Genomic DNA, 20,033 nt, shown 5'->3' with positions numbered 1-20,033 from the left:
TACAAAACATAGAACTTGCTCTTAAATCAACAGAAACATTCTCTTCCTTTAAATAGATAGAACAATTCATTGGATTTCCTCACGAGCAGTTATCAAAAGACCATGAGCGGGATTCTCCATTGTCTGACACCGATATCGTAATCGGCGATCGGGCGGAGAATCTCTTTCGATGCCCAAATCGGGGGTGGAACCGGTTAGACACTAGTTTTCGAGTCTCCTGGCCCCTCCGAAATGGTATCATCGCGTTGCGTGCCACATGCCATTGAAAAGGCCTTTGGGCTTCATCGGAAGTCCCTCCCTTGATGCTCCATCCCCGATGGGCTGAGTTCCCGACGGCGTGGAACACTTATGCTATTTTTTTTGCCGACCCCACGTGGCTGCTGCAGACCGTGTCCAACGCCACCACAGTCGGGGGGGGGGGGGGGGGGGGGGGGGGGAGGGGTCTTCGGCGAGGGCTGGGGGTTTGGTCGGGGGGTAGTCCAGCAGTGATGAGGGGAGTTACTGGGGGTCATTATTTGGCTGGCCGGGTCCGCGCTGGGCGGCCACCATGTTGCATGTCGCTGCCGCTGCAGGCCGTCACCCTGTGCATGTGCAGCCATGGACCTGGCCATTCTGCAGCCGTTTTTGGCATGGGATCCGGGAGCTTTACCCGGCGCGGCTACTTAGCCCCCCCAACGGTCCCAGAATCATTGCAGCTGTTGCGCCGTTTTTTCTGGCGTAAAACGCCACTATTCCCACACTGACGTCAGCACGTCTGGAAATCAGAGAATCCAGCCCCATAGGTATTATTCATATTATAATTGAGGTTGTTCTTTTCATGCAGAGCATATAAGGTACAATATACATGCTAAGTGCAACATGAAGTTTAAATGAGTGGCTGGATATCAGCAGTGATAACACTGTGCACAGCAGTGCTTGGTTATTTGGATTTTTGGTTGTGTCACCAGGGTTGAGGCACTTCTTTGTTCAGATGATGATGACATCATACTTCAGGTACTTGCAAAGCAACAAAGCTACTGTTGTGTGTTGGTCCTCTGCTGGCTGTGAACAAGGACTGGAAGATTTGGAAGAATTCCTCTTGGTTTAATCTCAGGGAGTATCTGATTTGCTCAAGTCTGGACTGTCTTCCAGAGTGCCTTAATCCCTGATAGGATAAGAGCTTCTCCCATCATCATCTCAGTAAGTGCAACACCAGGCTACAACTAGGAAGAAATCCAAGAAGTTACCTATGTTAATAGTTGGGGAGCAATTGTGGTTTTGCAAAATATCCCAGAAAAAGATCACGTGGGAATCGATGGCTTTAATTTCAAAATAATCCAACTTTGCAGCACTTTTAGCAGAACATGTGACTATAAGTCATTATTACCTCAGATGCTATACAGTGTTGGTTGCAAATTCAGAAATATATGCTGTTAATTTTTGAACACTATAACCAACAAATTAAAAAGCCTTGCCAAGCTCATTTATTACAGATGACACAGCAGAACTAAAACACATTTTGTAAATATTATTCTCAATACTCTGCTAGCATCAGCTCTTGGACTTAATTGTTCAAAACTTTTCTCAGGGGCCCCATTCTAACTGCTGCAGTGAAAACACTGCAGAGGAATGACTGAACGCCACTCAGTTAGCAGGCAATGTGGTTATACCACAGGACAAGCAGGTTTTGCCTTAGTTCAGTAAGAGAGCGAGGGGGGAAAGAGGAGATGGGAGAGGTGGGGGCAGAAAGAGGAAAAAGAGATGTTGGGGAGGGGAGATGTGGGGGTTGGGGAGGGGAAAGAGAGCAACGGGGGAAGAGAGCGACGTTGTGGGAGAGGGCAAGAGAGTGACCGGGGGAGGAGGGGCAGAGAGAGACAGCACGGGGGGGGGGGGGGGGGGGGGGAGAGAGAGAGAGAGAGAAAGAGAGAGAGAGAGAGTGAACGAGTTGTCAAGGGATGGAGGAAGAGCACACAAGAGAGGAAAGAGACAATGCAGGTGAGACAAAGGTGTGTGTATGTGAAATGGCTAAAGACACAGCAAAAGAGAGTGAGTGAGAGAGAGACAGACAGACAGACAAGGCTAGAGAGAGGCACTGGCGTTTCAGTCTAGATTGTGGGTTTGAGTCTGGAATTCCACGAGGTGCTTAAAAGTGCCATATAAACACAACCAATGAACCTCTTTGAATGAAATTTATCTAAACATCCCATGTTTTTAAGGAAGTCAATAGGAGGTGAATTCCTATATTAATTTATAATTTCTGCCTCCAGAAATATGGACTGGGCAACCAACGACAGAGGGCAAGAACGTGGCATGCAAGACTTTGACAGCGGCAGGGCATGGGGTGGGGGAGGGGTAGAAGGGAGAGAGAGAGAGAGAGAGAGAGAGAGAGAGAGAAATAGATAGATGGGGATTAAATAGGAGAATCCGACTGCTAGGGGAGCCACTTCACTAGCGAGCAGGCTGATGTACAGGAATACAGTGAAAGAGGAGGCCGCGGCGCACCTTCCAGGAGGGAAAGAGCACCTGGCTGAGGGGAAGGGCAAAATAAGGGCGAAAGGAGGAGGTGGCAGGTCGGGGGAGGTAGAAAAGGGGGTAAAGCCAAGGGGGATTACAAGGGTAGGGGGAGGGGAGACGATAGAGTACGGTTTGCAGCAGACAACGTGTGGAGATGGTGAAAGTGAGGAAGTAGTCAGCGGGCATCTTGAATGGCCCGTGAGCAAAGGCAGGCCCAGATGAACAGGGCCAGGACCACACAGTAAGTATGGTTGAACCCAAAAGAGAGGTGAAAGGAGGGAGAGGCAGCCCCCCATCACCCCACCAGATAGTAACATTGAAGAGCCTCAATGGGGCGGTCAAGAAGTCCAGAGAAATTGGCTATCTCAAGAGCATGCGGGCAGACCTAGCCTTCCTACAGAAGATACACTTAAGAGAGATGGACTGACTGTGGGTAAGGAGGGGATGGGTAGGACAAGCATTTCATTCATGTTTTCACACCAGGAGAAGGGGGGAGTGGCTAAACTAATCAACGGGACAATTTCATTCGCGGTGACGAGCACAGCGACAGACCGGTGGGGGGGAGGGGAATATGTGTGGTCACCTTGGAAGGGGCCCCGGTAGTCTTGGTAAATATACACACCCGGGGAGGGGTTAACTGCGTACAGGACCGGAAATTCGACAGATCGAACCCCAGACAGGAACCGTGTCAGGTATGGCACGAGAACTGAATGGAGCAGATGCGGCGGGGGGCAGGGGAAGTGGGGGGGTGTAAGACAACCCGTGGATGTTCAATCTCCAGAGAGAAAAATACATCTCTTTTTACATCGACGTGCACGTGTATAGATGATTGTAATCTCCGACCGTGCGCCACATTAAATGGACATGAGGTAAGCATACGACAAACACCACCAGATCAGAATACTTTTGACTGCACAGGGGAACAAGGCCTGGGAATTATCCCTGCTCCTGTTCGCATTGGCAATTGAACTACTGGCCATTGCCCACAGAATGGCGGAGTGGTGGACGGACATTTGGAGAGGAGGCTTAGAGCATTGAGTCTCACTCTATGTGGATGATCTGCTCCTCTACGTTTCAAACCCCGAGCAGCATGGGATAGATGACAAGACACTTTAGGGAGTTTGGTGCCTTCTCAGGGTACAAACTCAACCTGGGGAGGGCAACATTTTCCCGGTGAACCCCTGAGAGAGAGGAGCAAAGCTGGAAGAACTACCAAGTTCAGGTACCTGAGGATACAAGTTGCCCACACCTGGACGAGGCTCCACAAATGGAACTTGTCAGCCTGGTGGAGGAGGTGAAGAGGGACTTGCCAAGATGGAACTCACTCTTTTTCACTGGCGGGAAGGGTACAGATGGTCAAATGAACGTGCTGCCTAGGTTCCTCTTCAAATCACTCCCGATCTTCATCTCCAAATCCTTCTTCATCGGGGTCGACAAGTTAATCATGGCCTTCATCTGGGGGGGTGGGGAAGAGAGAGAGAGAGAGAGAGAGAGAGGAGGAGAGTCCCTAAGATATGCAAGACCATCAACAGCGAGGGCAACATGTGGGAGGCCTGGCCCTACCGAACCTCCTGTCCTGGGTGGCAAATGCGGAGAGGGTGAGGGGGTGGCTGAGGGAACCTGAGAGGGACTGGGTCTGATTGGAGAAGGCCTCCTGCACGGAGACATCTCTCTTAGTGCTGGCCATCGCTCCACTCCCAGCCCCTCCAGGGGCCTGGTGGTAGTGGCCACACACTAATGACATGGAACCAGTTCAGGCGCCATTTCAAGCTTGGCCAGATGTCCATCGAGACCCTCATCGGCAATAACCATAGGTTCACACCAGCGAGGATAGGCACCAGATTTGGGACGTAGAGGGAGGACAGAGGGACACTGAGAGTGAAGGACATGTACGTGGACAATAGACTGGCGATCCTGGGAGAACTCTCAGAAAGGGAACATGCTCAGGTACCTGCAGCTGCGTGGCTTTCTCCGCAAGGAGACAAAAAGGTTCCCTCAGAGACCCAGACACAAATTTCTGGACACAATAGGAACATAAGAAATAAGAGCAGCAGGCAATTCAGCCTTTTGAGCCTGCTCTACCATTCAATGAGATCATGGCTAATGTTTTCCTGGTCTCAAATCCAGCTCCCCACCTGTTGCCCATATCCCTTTAACATATTTTTTTATCAAAAATATATCTATCTCTACAATGGTAGGGCTGGACCAGTTAGGGGTTGACAAGTGTGGCGATATCTACAGACAACTCATTCAAAAGGTCAGGACACTACTGGACGAGACCAGGCGGAAATGGGAGGAGGAGCTGGGCATGGAGATAGGGGGGGGGGGAAGGACTCTGATCGAGGCACTGCCCAGGATTAACTCCACTTCCTCTTGCACCAGGCTAAGTCTGATGCAGCTCAAGGTAATGCACAGAGCGCACCTTACGCATGAGCAGGTTCTTCCCGGAGGTGGAATATAAGTGCGAGCTGTGTCAGGGGGCCCGGCCAACCACACCTACACGTTCTGGTCCTGCCCCAGACACAAAGTTCTGGATGGACTTTTTCAAGGCCATGTCCAGGGTTGTGGGGGTCAAGATGGAGCCGCGCCCACCAGTGGTGGTCTTCGGGTGACAGAACATCCAGAACTCTGTACAGGAAAGTAGGCGGACGCACTGGCCTTTGCCTCACTTATCTCCAGGTGAACACTTCTGATTGGCTGGAAGTCGGCAGCACCGCCCAGCGCCTCGGACTGGCTCTCAAACCTGGCCGAGTTCTTGAAACTAGAAAAAATTCTCGATAAGAGAATCCAAGGAGAGATTCCACTGCACGTAGAAGAAGTTTGCAAACCTCTTTGCAGACCTATTCGCAACCACCAACTAATTAGGGGGAGCAGACAGGAGAGGGGGGGAGGGAGAACTGCTGGGATGAAAGGGAGCTTGCAAGTAGCAGAGGAGAAATGGGGAGGAAGGCCATTCACAGGAGGGTACATGAATCCCTCCCTCAAACTTGGAAGATAGACCATTCTAACCTCTCTCAAGAACTCAAGGGGGGAACAGGACTCTCTCTCTTCCCCTCCCCTCACAAAACAAATGTAATTGTAAACAATGTAAATAGTTCTAGAGATAATTGTAAATACGAATGTAAAGTTGTGTATAATTCTCAGTACTGAACATTCAAAAGCCTAATAAGAATACCTGAAAAAGTACAATACACACTAATGTAAATAACGTCGCGAAATAGAACATAGAACATTACAGCGCAGTACAGGCCCTTCGGCCCTCGATGCTGCGCTGACCTGTGAAACCACCCTAAAGCCCATCTACAATTCCCTTATCGTCCATATGCCTATCCAATGACCATTTGAATGCGTTTAGTGTTGGCGAGTCCACTACTGTTGCAGGCAGGGCATTCCACGCACTTACTACTCTCTGAGTAACAAACCTACCTCTGTCCTATATCTATCTCCCCTCAATTTAAATCTATGTCCCCTCGTGCTAGCCATCACCGTCCGAGGAAAAAGGCTCTCACTGTCCACCCTATATAATCCTCTGATCATCTTGTATGCCTGTACGGATGTACAGTGAAAAGTATTTTTCTGCGGCCGAGAGAACGCACACAGTATGTACATAGTAGACAAAAGAATAATCAACAGAGTACATCGACAAACAGTGATTGGTTACAGCGCAGAACAAGGGGCCAAACAAAGCAAATACATTCTCAGCATTTCCATACTTACAGCACATCCCTCTTCCCTGGCCGTACTTCCTCCTCCCTCTATCTCTCACCAACAACTCACCCTCTGTCTTCCTAATCCGTTGCTGCTCACAGTCTCCCCCTTCCATGCCATCTCTCACCAGTAGCTGACCACCCCCATCATTCCCACTCTGACACGCCACAGACACTTTACAAGTATTCTACTTCATGAAATATTCATGTATCTGAACTGAAATTGATCAATAATTTCCCAATAACAGGCACCACTGGGACACAGGAGGATCAAGGTCACAGAAGAACTTGCTCAGAAATAAATACAACACATTTCTTCAGTTTTTTAATTACAGTACATTCTTAAATGATAGCACTGGGGCTACTGTCACAGATGCGGTGGCAACTTGTGTTGGTGTTAAGAATCCATAGAATCTTTACAATGCAGAAGGAGGCCATTCGGCCCATCCAGTCTGCACCGGCACTTGGAAAGAGTACTCTATTTAAGCCCACGCCTCCACCCTATCCCCATAACCCAGTAACCCCACCTAACCTTTTGGACACAAAGGGACAAATTAGCATGGCCAAACCACCTAACCTGCACATCTTTGGACTGTGGGAGGAAATCGGAGCACCCGGAGGAAACCCATGCACACACGGAGAGAAAGTGCAAACTCCACACAGTCACCCGAGGCCGGAATTGAACACGGGTCCCTGGAGCTGTGAGGCAGCAGTGCTAGCCACTGTGCTACCATGCGTGTTGCTATTGTTTTGGCTACTATTATTGTTTTTACATTGTTCTGCAAAGTTTTGATATTAAGTGCAAAAATTCCAATAAAAATAGTTTTTAAAAAAATCAGGGTACAGGTGAGCACATTTTCACTTTATTATGGGAAATACTGAGTGACTGTTTAATGGGTTTAATTGCTGCAAACAGGAAGAATAATCAAAGGAGCCCCATCCCAAGCAAAACCCCCGACCTGAACCTCACCTGCCCAACACAAGCCTCCTTCACCCCCACCTATCAGGAAGAACCCTCTCAGCACCCTGGCGGCAATTGTTGGGAGGGTACTTACCACCTTACCACCCCTCGGACTGCATCGCCAGGTCCACATTCCTCAATACTTGCAGCAATTCAGCGGGACTTTTGCCCAAGGGAACCAGAGCATCCCATCTGGCTTGTTATGGTGTGCCCTGCCCGCCAATGACATGCAAAATACCTCTAATGAGCTATTTCCATATTCCTGCTAGGCTGGGGCAGGAAGCCCATCTGGGTACGCAGGAAACCGCTATGTCTGGCAGGCGGCATGGAGACTTGGTATGGTTTGCCGCCTTGCACAAATCTCGATTTTGCCCTGTCAAGCGTTTCTCTGCCCAATCGGAATTCCGATTTTTGCGACGGGGAACAGAGAATCCCAGCCATTGAATCTGTTTATAGAAATAGTCCATTTGTCTGGAAGAGAAGATGGCAAGAGATGGTGGTCTGGAAGAGTGTGGTCGGTAATATAAATGAAATAAAATAAATGTACACAGGAACAGGAGTATGCACTTAGCTCTTCAAGTCTGCTCTGCCAGTCAAAATGGGCATGGCAAGTCTGCAGCCTAACTCTATATACTTTTCTTTGTTTAACAAAAATCTTGCCAATATCAGATTTATAGGTAAGGTAAAGCCCCATAGTCCCAGATAACCATAGGCTGTTTTCCTCTTTGTGGAGGAGAGCTGACTGGTAGTGGTTTAATCTGAGGATCACCACACCTCAGGCAAGAGCAAAGGTTGAGAAGGCAGGTCTTCATGAATAACTTCAATTTACAAGCGATCTAGCATCAATTGTCATCTGCAAAGGTAAGTTCCAAACTTCTACCAGCCTTTGTTTACACATGCTTTCTAGTTTCACTCCCGAAAGATCTGGCCTTAATTTGTAATCTCTGCCCCCCTCGGCCGAAAATCCCCAAGCAGTATAATTTTTTTTTTTTAAATTGCTTCCCATTAATATCTTGAAGGTACCTTACTACAGTGGTTTTCAAACTTTTTTTCCCAGTACCGACTTTTACCAACTTGCCGACCTTCGGGACCCACGCCGTCCGACCTTCGCTACATACCATTTTTGCATAACTTTAACACGACAGGTGAGCGAGCCTGCTTGATCCTCACAATCTCACTTGCATTATTATTCAATGTTACATTTTTGTTAAGGACTTCAGCTGATGATTTATGTTCTTGCTGCATCCTTTGAAAAATATCAAGACGGTTTGTACTCAAACTCGCTATGCTTAGTGTTCAAATACCTTTGAAGTTTTGAAGGTTTTAAACTTTCATTTGCCAGTACTTCCCTGTATATAACACACATGGGCTTTGCATCTTGATTTGCATTGGCACAATTAATAAAGCCTGACCTCAAGAAATCATCTTTTTACTGCTTTGCTCCTAATTTCAACTTCATCTTAATGGGTTGTTCACCAGTAACCCTGGATCTCACACCATCACTGCGTTGTCATCTGTGGATTCTCCTGTGCAGCTCTCTCCAGCAGATTTAGTTTGAGAGATCCTGGCCTGATGGTGTCTCTGGCCCTCTCTTCCCTATTACAAAATTATTCATTTTAAATTCTTCAGTCTTGTTGCTTGCTTTCTGCTAATAAAATGGGGGAATTTGTGCCCAAAGCATGTGACGGAGCACGTGCCCAGCTCTCTGCCGCCGCCTCTGCAGGGAAAACTCCATTGCTTTTTTAAAAATTGGTCCTGGGACAGCGCGCTGACATCAGGAGGAGTGGTCTGCCCCCTGAGTACCGGATCTGCGTACTGCTGAGGGGACATGCATGCTCGGGACAGTTGACTCTTACCAATGTTTAAAATGCGCCATAGAAAGCATCCTATCTGGCTGCATCACAGCCAGTATGGCAACTGCTCGACCCAAGACTGTAAGAAACTACAGAGAGTCGCAAGCACAGCCCAGTCCATCATGCAAACCCGTCTCTCATTCATTGACTCTGTCTACACCTTACGCTGCCTGGGGAAAGCGAGCAGAATAATCAAAGACCCCTCCCACTGGGTTATTCTCTCTTCCAACTTCTTCTACCAGACAGGAGATACAAAAGTCTAACAATACCCACTAACAGCACAAAAACAGCTTCTTCCCTGCTGTTACCAGACTCCTGAATGACCCTCTTAAGGACTGAACTTATCTCTTCACAAATCTTCTCTGCTGAGTAGTACTATACTCTGTATGCTCACTAGATGCCACTGCCTATGTATTTACATTGTGTATTTATGCATGTCCTATCTTTTTTCATGTTAGAAACGATCTGTACCTCAATATACGCAACAATAAATCAAATTCAATTTTCAATTTAATGCTCTGAGTTGACCAAACCTATAGACTTTTCCACTTGTCTGAATTCAAGGAATGACAGAACACAAATATAGGCTTTTGTCATCTCAGCCTACAGGAAGGCTGTTAGAAAACTAAAATGCAAAGCATCAAAAGGTTATATTTCATTTTACATCATTGCCAGCTAGCTGCACCAAAATACTAATAGAAAACAAGACTGTGGTTGAAAGATTTATAAGACAACTTGGACTGTGCCATTTCCACATAATCACATACCTGATTCAATGATAACTGTACTGTAGTTTCCACATAATCACAGACCTTATTCAATGATAACTACTGTAGTTGCCACATAATCACATACCTTATTCAATGATAACTGTACTGTAGTTTCCACATAATCACATACCTGAATCAATGATAATCAGTCTAACATATCATTCCCAGTGTATATGAGATTGGATCTAAATTATGCCATGATTTGGACCAAAATTAACTGCCACATTTCCCTGGCTATTAAAACACAATGTATAATGTTGTGTCTGCTGATTTCAAGGCATAATCAGCAGCCGCAATGTCAGACATGTATATTAATAATTGTTGCATCCCTCAGACTATTCATATTTCTACAATTTGCACAATCATAGTTCACAAAATGTGTGGCTATGGGCTAAGCCCTGTAAATTGTAGGATCGGGCTCTTGAAAATCTGGATATTTGGTAGTCTTAGAATATTTATTATCAAGGTAGAAGTGCAGATTTATTACAAAGACCAATGCAGCTCGATAGCCATACTGAAACTGCAAACCTGTGACAAATATAATGTTATTTATAGTCACACAAAAAGTTTGCTCAACCGAAGAACTTGCTTCTTTCTATTGCACACAGCACTTCAGTAATGTTGTCAGTGCAACCAGACAGGCACAGGTAGTAGAGGAAACTCCTGTGTTTTTTTTTGATGTACAAGTCACGCATATTACATTGTGTGATCTCTGCAGCCAAGATGAAGTGAGAGTACAACTGAAATTTCAGTGATGTTCAAAATAAAAGCGCAACTGTGAATAATTGGACAGGAACAGCTGCTGAGTTTACCGTAGTACTCTAATGGTTCATGGGCAACCCTGGTTTAATGTTTCTTCTGGGGTGGTATGTAGACACTGCAAGTGTTCACAGCACAGACTACATAAAGAGAAGGGAATAAAATATTTAAATAATTTTTTTCCCATATAACTTACGTTAAAAAAATTTGTTTTGTTTCTTTCGTAGAAGAGTCCTTGTGCTGGCATATGCTTCAACTGTTGCCATGGAATACTGACGCCTAGCAACACATCCCGAGCCCAGTTCAGGTTCTGCAGAAAGACACAAATGATAAAAGTTACAACGCAAGAGAAACTCTATTGAATTATTTAAGAAGTTGCACCCAATCAAATAAAAAAATTGGCATTTTGCTATAATGAGAAAAATCCTAGTTATTGCAGTTCAAAGAATACCAAATCGTCTTTGTCAATTACTTCACATAATGAGATGGCAAACCTCATGTGTACACATAGATGAAATGAAATGAAATGAAAATCGCTTATTGTCACGAGTAGGCTTCAATGAAGTTACTGTGAAAAGCCCCTAGTCGCCACGTTCAGGCGCCTGTCCGGGGAGGCTGGTACGGGAATCAAACCGTGCTGCTGGCCTGCTTGGTCTGCTGTAAAAGGCAGCGATTTAGCCGAGTGAGCTAAACCAAATCCATAGATAAGGTGAAATGCTGCATATTACAGCTGGAGATAGAGTGGAACAGTGCAGCCAACCCACGACCTACAGTCACTCAGCAATGAATTCATTATGGAAAAGAACTGTGCGAGAGAAATTGGTTGATAATCTATGAATGGAGACAATTGTGGCCACTAAAGAACCAGAATGGGCCATCTGCATTGTACGGCTGATCTTTTCACTATCAATTACTGCACAGTTCTGCAAGGCCAGTTTTGTGTCCTGGATTTGTTACGTGAGATACAAGCTGACCCCAGTCAATTCAGATTGTACTGCATTCCGACTGAAATGTAAAATAGGCTGACTCAAGTTCAAGTAGTCATTTAGCTGAAAGTGAAAAATAGTCATCTCATGTTGCAATCCAGCCACCAAGATGACTTGAGAAAAAGGCACCTCTAGTTGCCCTATCATAGGTGCACAACTATCCAATTTAGTTAAAAGAACATATCACAATTACAAAATCCATTTTTGAAAGCATATTTATTGATGTTTTACATTTTAATAAATAACGCAACAAAACAACAGGAATGGTACAGTTCAGCAAGAAAACAAAAGTCTCCACCTACATGGACACAGAGAGGGACAGAAGAGCAGCGATATAGATGGCTCAATACAATCATCATACTCAACTTGAACCCTCCATACGTACCACCAGAGAAGAAGGAAGAAACAGGATAAGGCTATGAAAACATGGCTAAATGGTGCACACCTTCACACGCGGTAACTGCTCACAACGAACACGAGAGTTCAGGGTACATTTCTTGCGCCATGTTCAGGCTCACACCAAACATAACTCCCTTAACTCCAGAAACACCAGAGGCATCAATCACGCACTGCAACCTTCTCCACTCAGATAACAAGCCCATCTGTACACCTGCAGGAACCAACCTTTATCTCAACAAAAACGGAAAATACTGGACAATCTCAGCAGGTCTGACAGCATCTGTGGAGAGAGAAGGGAGCTGACGTTTCGATTCAGGATGGCTCTTTGTCAAAATTGGAGGTAGGGTCAGATTTATACTGTGGTGAAGGAGGCGTGGAGCAATGGGGCTGGATAGAGGGCCAGCGATAGGTGAAGATTGATAATGGTGTCATGGACAGAATGACAAAAGGAATGTAAATGGCGGTGATTAAGGCTAAGAAGGGTACTGATAGTTGCACATGAAGAGATCAGAATGTGTTAATGGCAGAACAAAGGTAAGCAGTGTGTCAAAGGGCAATGAGAAACAGCGAACAGATGGCCCAAGTGGAGTGGGGGGGGGGGGAATGGTGTGGGAAAAACAAATCGACGGAAGGAATGAAAATAAACTGATAGAAATAAAAAATGGGTAAAGGTGGAGGAGAGAGTTCACCGTCTGAAGTTGTTGAACTCAATGTTAAGTATGGAAGGCTGTCATGTGCCCAATTGGAAGATGAGGCGCTGTTCCTCCAGTTTGCAGTGGGCTTCATTGTAACATTGCAGCAGGCCAAGGACAGACACCTGGCCATGAGAACAGAACTGTGAGTTGAAATGGCAAGCGAAAAAAAGGTCTGTGTCCTGCTTGTGGATGGACCAAAGGTTTCCTGCAAAGTGGTCATGCAGTCTGCATTTAGTTTCTCCAATGTAGAGTAGACCGCATTGGGAGCAGAAAATGCAATAGCCAGATTGAAGGAGGTGCATGTGAAATGCTGTCTCACTTGAAAAGAGTGTTTAGGCTCTTGGATGGTGAGCAGGGAGGAGGTAAAGGGGCAGAATGTTACACCTTCTGTGATTGCATGGGAAGGTGCGGTGGGGAGAGGGCAACGGGTTGGGGGTGATGGAGGAGTGGATCAGGGTCTCCCGGAGGGAACAGTGCATGTGAAATGCTGACAGAAAGGTGAGGGGAAGATATGTTTGTTTGTGGCATTATGCTGGAGTTGGCAGAACTGAAGGAGAATAATTCTTTGAATGCAGAGGCCGGTGGGGCGAAACATGAGGACAAGGGGGGCTCTATCCTGGTTCTGGGACAGAGGGGAAGGGGTGCGAGCAGAGGTGTGGGAGATGGGTCGGACATGGTTGAGAGTCCTGTAGACTACAGTGGGTGGGAGACCACAATTAAGAAAGGATGAAGACATGTCAGCAGTGTTTTGGCAAGTGGCATCATTTAATCTGATGCGACAGAGGTGAAGAAACTGGGAGAATGGGATGGAGTCTTTACAGGATGCGGGGTGTGAAGTAGTCGAGGTAGCTGTGAGAGTCAGTTTGTAATGGATACTAGTGGACAATCTATCCCCAGAAATTGAAATAGCAAAGTCAAGGAAGTGTCGGAGATAGACCACGTTATGGTGATAGAAGGGTGGAAACTGGATGCAAAACTAATACATTTTTCCAGGTCAGATGGGAACATGAAGTAGCACCAAAACAGTCGTCAATGTACCAATAAAAGAGTTGGGGGATGGGGCCAGAGTAGGACTGGAACAAGGAATGCTCCACATATCCCAGCCCATAAAGAGACAGGCAGAACTGGGACCCATGCGGATACCCGCAGCCACACCTTTGGTTTGGAGGACGTGAAACATGTTAAAGGAGAAATTATTCAGTGAGAATTCAGCCAGATGTAGGAGAGAGGTGGTGGACGGGGATTGTTCATGCCTCTGTTCGAGGAAGAAGTGGAGAGCTCTCAGACAGTCCTGATGGCGAATGGCGGTATAAAGCGATTGGACATTCATGGTAAAGAGGAGGCAATTATGACCAGGGAACTGAAAGTGGTTGATATGATGTAGGGCATCGGAGGAATTGTGAATGTAGCTGGGAAGGGACTGGACAAGAGAAGAGAGTATGGAGTCAAGATAAGATGAGTTTTGTGAAGCAGGAACAGGTTGACACGATGGACCTACCGGGACAGTCCAGTTTGTGGATTTTGGGGAGGAGGTAGAAGCGGGCTGTCCGGGTTTGGGAGATTATGAGGTTGGAAGCTGTGGAGGGAAGATCTCTGGAGGAGGTGAGGTCAGTGATAATCCTGGAGACAATGGATTGATGCTCGGTGGCGGGGTCATGGTCCAACGGGATAAGAGGAAGAGTCTTGAGAGTTGGCATGCATCCTCTGTGAGGTAGAGGTCAGTACCCCAAACAACAACAGCCCCACCCTTGTCAGCAGGTTTGATGACAAAGTCAGGGTTGGACCTGAGAGAGCGGAGTGCAGCAAGCTCAGAAGGAGACAGGTTAGAGTGGGTGAGAGGGGCAGAGAAATTGAGACAGATTCTTCATAGCCACCATAATTAAAAAGGAAAAATACAAATATAATACCTGAGATCCCAGTTCTTAAAGGATGTTATACATATACCACACAACGCCAACCTCAGGCACAGAACATAACGATCATCATTTCAAATATTTATACAGCAAGGACCAGCAACCATAGATTCGGATTATGGTCAGTGCCGTCAGTGCCTCCACCATCCCAATTGAAGCAGGGTCAACAAAATACCAGGAGCAGAAAGTCACTAGATAAAAGGACCAGGACCCAGCCAAAGGTCCATATTCCTCCAGTGTACGCCCACCACCAATTAATGAAGAGGAGAAAAACCTACTCATTCTGACAAAGAAACGGGGGGGGGGGGGGGCAGAATATCAACCAGAGTACAGGAATTGGCTCAACCCCAGACCCTTGTACGCAAAGGAGTCTGTTGAATAAGGATATTTAAACACATTGAAAGAAAAGCCCAATCTCTCAGGATGTCTCTAATAAGTGCCTTTGAGAAGGGACGTCCTAAGCACAAGGGGGCAACAAGATACCAACCACAGCACCAGACCTGGCCCTGTCCAGCACACAAGAGTCAGAACCCCCAGCACACACCAAGACCTACCACCCGGCCGGCCCTGCACCAACACCACGAACACTAAAAAAAACACACCAGCCTCAAATGGAGAGACCCAGTACGGAAGAGAAGAAGAATCATCAAGACACCCAGTAATTGGGCTGATTCTCTCCCCGAACAATAAGGGAACTCCCCCCAAATCTCATTGAACAAAACCAGGCTTTATAACAGTACTCTGTTCGCCCAAGTGAAGAGAAAAAGAACCACCACTAAGAGAGGAAAGCTTGAGCTAGCCCAGGAATGTTAGGCACCGACCCGCACTATATGTCATTGTAAAGAGGATACTAGAATCATAGAATCCCTGCAGTGCAGGACGCCATTCGGCCCATTGAGTCCGCACCCACTCTTGGAAAAAGCATCCCAACATAGCCTACGCCCCCACCCTCTCCCTGTAGCCTACTACCCCCACCTAACCTTTTGGACACCAAGGGGAGATTTAGAATGGCCAATCCATTTAACCTGCACATCTTTGGACTGTGGGAGGAACTGAAGCAGCCGAAGGAAACTCACGCAGACACGGGGAAAGTGCAAACTCCACACAGTCACCCGAGGCTGGAATTGAACCTGGGACCCTGGTGCTGTGAGGCAGCAGTGCTAATCACTGTGCCACCATGCCACCAAATACCTGGGGGCAAGACAGTACTGCCTCAACACAGGCAAAGACACTGCCTCCCCTTGGAAGACCCAACCACGAGGATGACGATCAGGAAACCAGTATATAAGATCAGACAAACGAGGGTGCCTACCTCCCCCATCAAGCCTACCCCCAAACCGAAGAAGTTCTCCAACAATGTAGAGGCACAGAACACATACTCTCAATTCGAACAAGGATCAACAAACCTGGACTGCACCCCTACTCATTTCCCCCTACTCTATTAGCTCTAAAAAAACACGAACCCCAAAGAAAAATGAGAAGGAATCCAATCCTCTCCAGATACACGACCTGCCCAGGCCTTCAAAGGAGATACTCAAGGATTCTCAAAATTCGAAGTAATAAAAAAAAGTAAAATAAAAACCCGATACAATTAGCTCTAACTGGGGGTTATTCTCAACCCTAGTGAGGACTTATCTAACCCTAGCACCCACCTCCACAACAACCATCTACCCATCAATTCGTCATGGTTCTACTCATCTTCATTATAAATGATAAGGGGTGTCAAAAATGTTCTCCCTTCTCATAACTGCAAGGATTACAGTACATACAGTGGGCAGCGCGGTAGCACAGTTGTTAGCACTGTTGCTTCACACCACCAGGGTCTCAGATTTGTTTCCCGGCTTGAGTCACTGTCTGTGCGGAGCCTGCATGTTCACCCCGTGTCTGCGTGGGTTTCCTCCAGGTGCCCCAGTTTCCTCCCACAAGTCCCGAAAGACATGCTGTTAGGTAATTCGGACATTCTGAATTCTCCCTCTGTGTACCCGAACAGGTGCCGGAATGTGGCGACTAGGGGATTGTCACAGTAACTTCATTGCAGTGTTAATGTAAGCCTACTTGTGACAATAGAGATTATTATAATAAAGATTATTATCTTTTTAAAAAACAGGATCAAGACTGCACAAGCCACACATCTGACTCAATATGACTTTTGCTAAAACAGGATAACATTGTCAGGGAAACTGGCTGCGAAAAGCTACACAGTCCAACAATGCGAACCGGTTAATCGGTGGAGACAGTTGTTAACCGGAGGCAGCTTCTGCTTCACCCATAGTCCCAAATGCGTTCTTCTAAACCAGTGCCCTTAGTGATAGCATCAGTGAACATCATTCAAAGTGGAAAAAAACTGAACAAAAAATTTCAGAAACACCAAGAGACACACAGATTTGAAGGATATTAAATGATTGCAAAATCAGCAATAACACAAACATTATACAACATGCCAATGACACAGCATGTTGAGCTATCTCTCTATAGTATCAGGTGTGTGTAATGCAGGTATTGTTCTCCCAGTCTAGCCAATTTTTTTATATTCATCATCAGTGTGGATGAGTCCATCAAAGCAATGATTCAATTCCCAGCCCCAGTTGCCCCATGACTGTGGTGGTCGGCTTCTTCATGAACCTTTTGCAGTCTTTATTGCAATTCTTTTTATTCTTTGATACACAGTATCACAGATGCCAGTCTCAGCCAAATTGATTCATTCCATGTGATATCAAGAATTGGCTGAAGGTACTAGATACTGCAACGGTTATGGGCCTGACAACATTCTGGCAATAGTATTGAAGGCTTATGCTTCAAAACTTGCTGCGTCCATAGACAAGTTGTTACAGTACAGCTACAACAGTGGCATCTATCTGGCAAAGTGGACAATTGCCCAAGTATGGCGTGCACACAAAAAACAGGACAAATCCAACCCAGCCAATTAGCACCCTATCAGTCTGCTATCAATCATCAGTAAAATGATGGAAGGGGTCATTGGCAGTGCTATCGAGCAGCACTTACTCAGCAATAAACTGCTCAGTGATCCTCAGTTTGGGTTCCGCCAGGGTCACTAGCTCCTGGCATCATTACAGCCTTGTTTCAAACTTGGACAAAAGAGCTGAAGTCCAGAGGTGAGGTATGAGTGACTGCCCATGACATCAAGGCAGCATTTGACCAAATATGGCATCAGGGAGCCCTAGCTAAACTGGAGTCAATGGGAATCAGGGGGGAAACTCACTGCTGGTTGGAAGTCATACCCGGCACAAAGGAAGATGGTTGAGGTTGTTAGAGGTAAATCATCTCAGTTCCAGGACACCACTGCAAGGAGTTCCTCAGTGTAGTAGTCTAGGCCCAGCCATCTTCAGCTGCTGACCTTCCAGCCATCATATGGTCATAAGTGGAGATGATGCACATTCTCCCCATGTCTGTGTGGGTCTCATCCCCACAACCCAAAAGGATGTGCAGGGTAGGTGAATTGTCCATGTTAAATTGCCCCTTAATTGGAAAAAAAGAATTGGGTACTCTAATTTTTTTTTAAAAAAGAAGTGGAGATGTTCACTGATGATTGCACAATGTTCAGCTTCATTCGCAACTCCTCAAATACTGAAGCATCCATAACCAAATGCAGCAAGACCTGAACAATATCCAGGTTTGGGCTAAAGGTGGCAATTAGCATTCAGGCCACGCAATTGCCAGGCAATTACCATCTCCAACAAGAGAGAGTCTAACCATCGCCCCTTGACAATCAATGTCACTGACTCCCTCCACCTCCACACCCCCCCCCCCCCCCCCCCCCCCCCCCCAACCTGGCAGTTACCATTGACCAGAACCTGAACAAAACTTGACATATAAATACTGTGGCTACAAAAGCAGGTCAGAGGCGAGGAATCATGCGGTGACTAACTCACTTCCTGACTCCCTAAAGCATGTCCACTGTCTATGAGATACAAATGAAGAGAGTGTGATAGAATACTCGCCTTGCCTGGATGAGTGCAGCTGCAACACGTTGGACATCATCCAGGACATAACAGCCCACATGTTTGGCACCATTTCCACAAGAATTCACTATCTCCACCTCCGACGAACAGTGGCAACACTGTGTCCTGAGGTACTGCAGGAATTCACCATGCCTTCTTAGACAGCATCTTCCAAACACATGACCATTACCATCTAGGAAGATAAGGGCAGTAGATTCCTGGGAACACCACCTGAAGTTCCCCTCCAAGCCACTCGCCATCCTGACTTGGAAATATATCGCTGTTCCTTCTCTGTAACTGGGTAAAATTCTGGTACTCCCTCTCTATCAGCACTGTGGGTATAACTACACCTCATAGACTCCAGCTATTCAAGAAGACAGTTCACCACCACCTTCTCAAGGGCAACGAATGCTGGCCTAGCCAGCGACGCCCACATCCCATGAATGAATAAAACAAAAGTCGCTCAATAAGCCACTACACAGGACAATTAAGAGTCAACCATTTCAGTTGCAACTGGAGTCCAATAAAGGCCAGAATAGGTAAGAACAGCAGGTATAAAAACAGAAAATGCTGGATAAACTCAGCAGGTTTGGAGCATCTCTGAAGAGAAAGAGAGTTAACGTTTCGGATCTAAATAATTCTTCTACAGAACAGCTGGTAGACTTCCATAAAAAACACTGGTCAACTAGTTTAATTTTTACTTTGCAATTATTTTTACTGATGCTAGCTTTTGCCATCTCCGTGCTCAGCAAGAGCCAAAGGGAGAAGATGACCCATCAGTTCCTACAGAGGCTGTGTACCTGGAGCCTGCTGCTGGCCTGCCTCAACTCAGAGATACCTGTATTTACGGCTGGATTAGGAATCCTCTTACTTCAGTGTAGGATCACAATGTGCAGATTGCCATTAAAATCTGAACTAAGATTTATATTTTCATTTTATTTTTTGCCCTCAGCAACAGCAAATTAAATAATTATAATTGGAAAATACCTGAATTTGTTTTCTTAAGAATTGATTCCCCAGCAATTACTCATTGACATTAGTTCACGAGAGAGTAAAGAATAGCAAAACTGGAATTAAAATATATTACTTTCTACCAGCCTGTACTGATGTATTCCTGACTAGAAATTAGGAATGGAATTGAGGGGCAGCACGGTGGTGCAGTGGTTAGCACTGCTGCCTCACGCCACCGAGGTCCCAGGTTCGATCCTGGCACTGGGTCATTGTCCATGTGGAGTTTGCACATTCTCCCCGTGTCTGCGTGGGTTTCATCCCCACAACCCAAAGTCGTGCAGGGTAGGCGGATTGGCCACGCTAAATTGCCCCTTAATTGGAAAAAATGAATTGGGAGAAAAAGAAAGGAATGGAATTGAGGATTTAAGTTCTCTGGGTTTTAAAAGTCATTTCCTCCCATTGGCTGCCTGATGGCTTGCATGAAGAAAATATATAGGCCTCAAGACACGGGCTACCAAAGGCCAGAGTGCTGAGTCTCCCTTCCCTGTAACAAATGCCACTATCATCAAAAGGACAACACCAGATAT

General features: G+C 46.2%; 1 protein-coding gene across 4 annotated transcripts in view; it reads right to left on the bottom strand.

The window, feature by feature from the left end:
- cabin1 (calcineurin binding protein 1) overlaps nt 1-20,033 on the bottom strand; it is a 696,151-nt gene that overhangs the window by 414,748 nt on the left and 261,370 nt on the right. For all 4 annotated transcript variants that reach the window (XM_038793568.1, XM_038793562.1, XM_038793549.1 and 1 more), the window contains one exon: nt 10,740-10,853. In XM_038793568.1, the coding sequence (XP_038649496.1) occupies nt 10,740-10,853 (114 nt within the window). The remainder of the gene's footprint in view (nt 1-10,739; nt 10,854-20,033) is intronic.

The sequence above is a fragment of the Scyliorhinus canicula genome, chromosome 1, assembly GCF_902713615.1.
Source record: "Scyliorhinus canicula chromosome 1, sScyCan1.1, whole genome shotgun sequence".
Lineage (NCBI taxonomy): Eukaryota > Metazoa > Chordata > Chondrichthyes > Carcharhiniformes > Scyliorhinidae > Scyliorhinus > Scyliorhinus canicula.
Note: the sequence above shows the minus strand (reverse complement) of the source record. Positions and strands in the feature narration are given on the sequence as shown.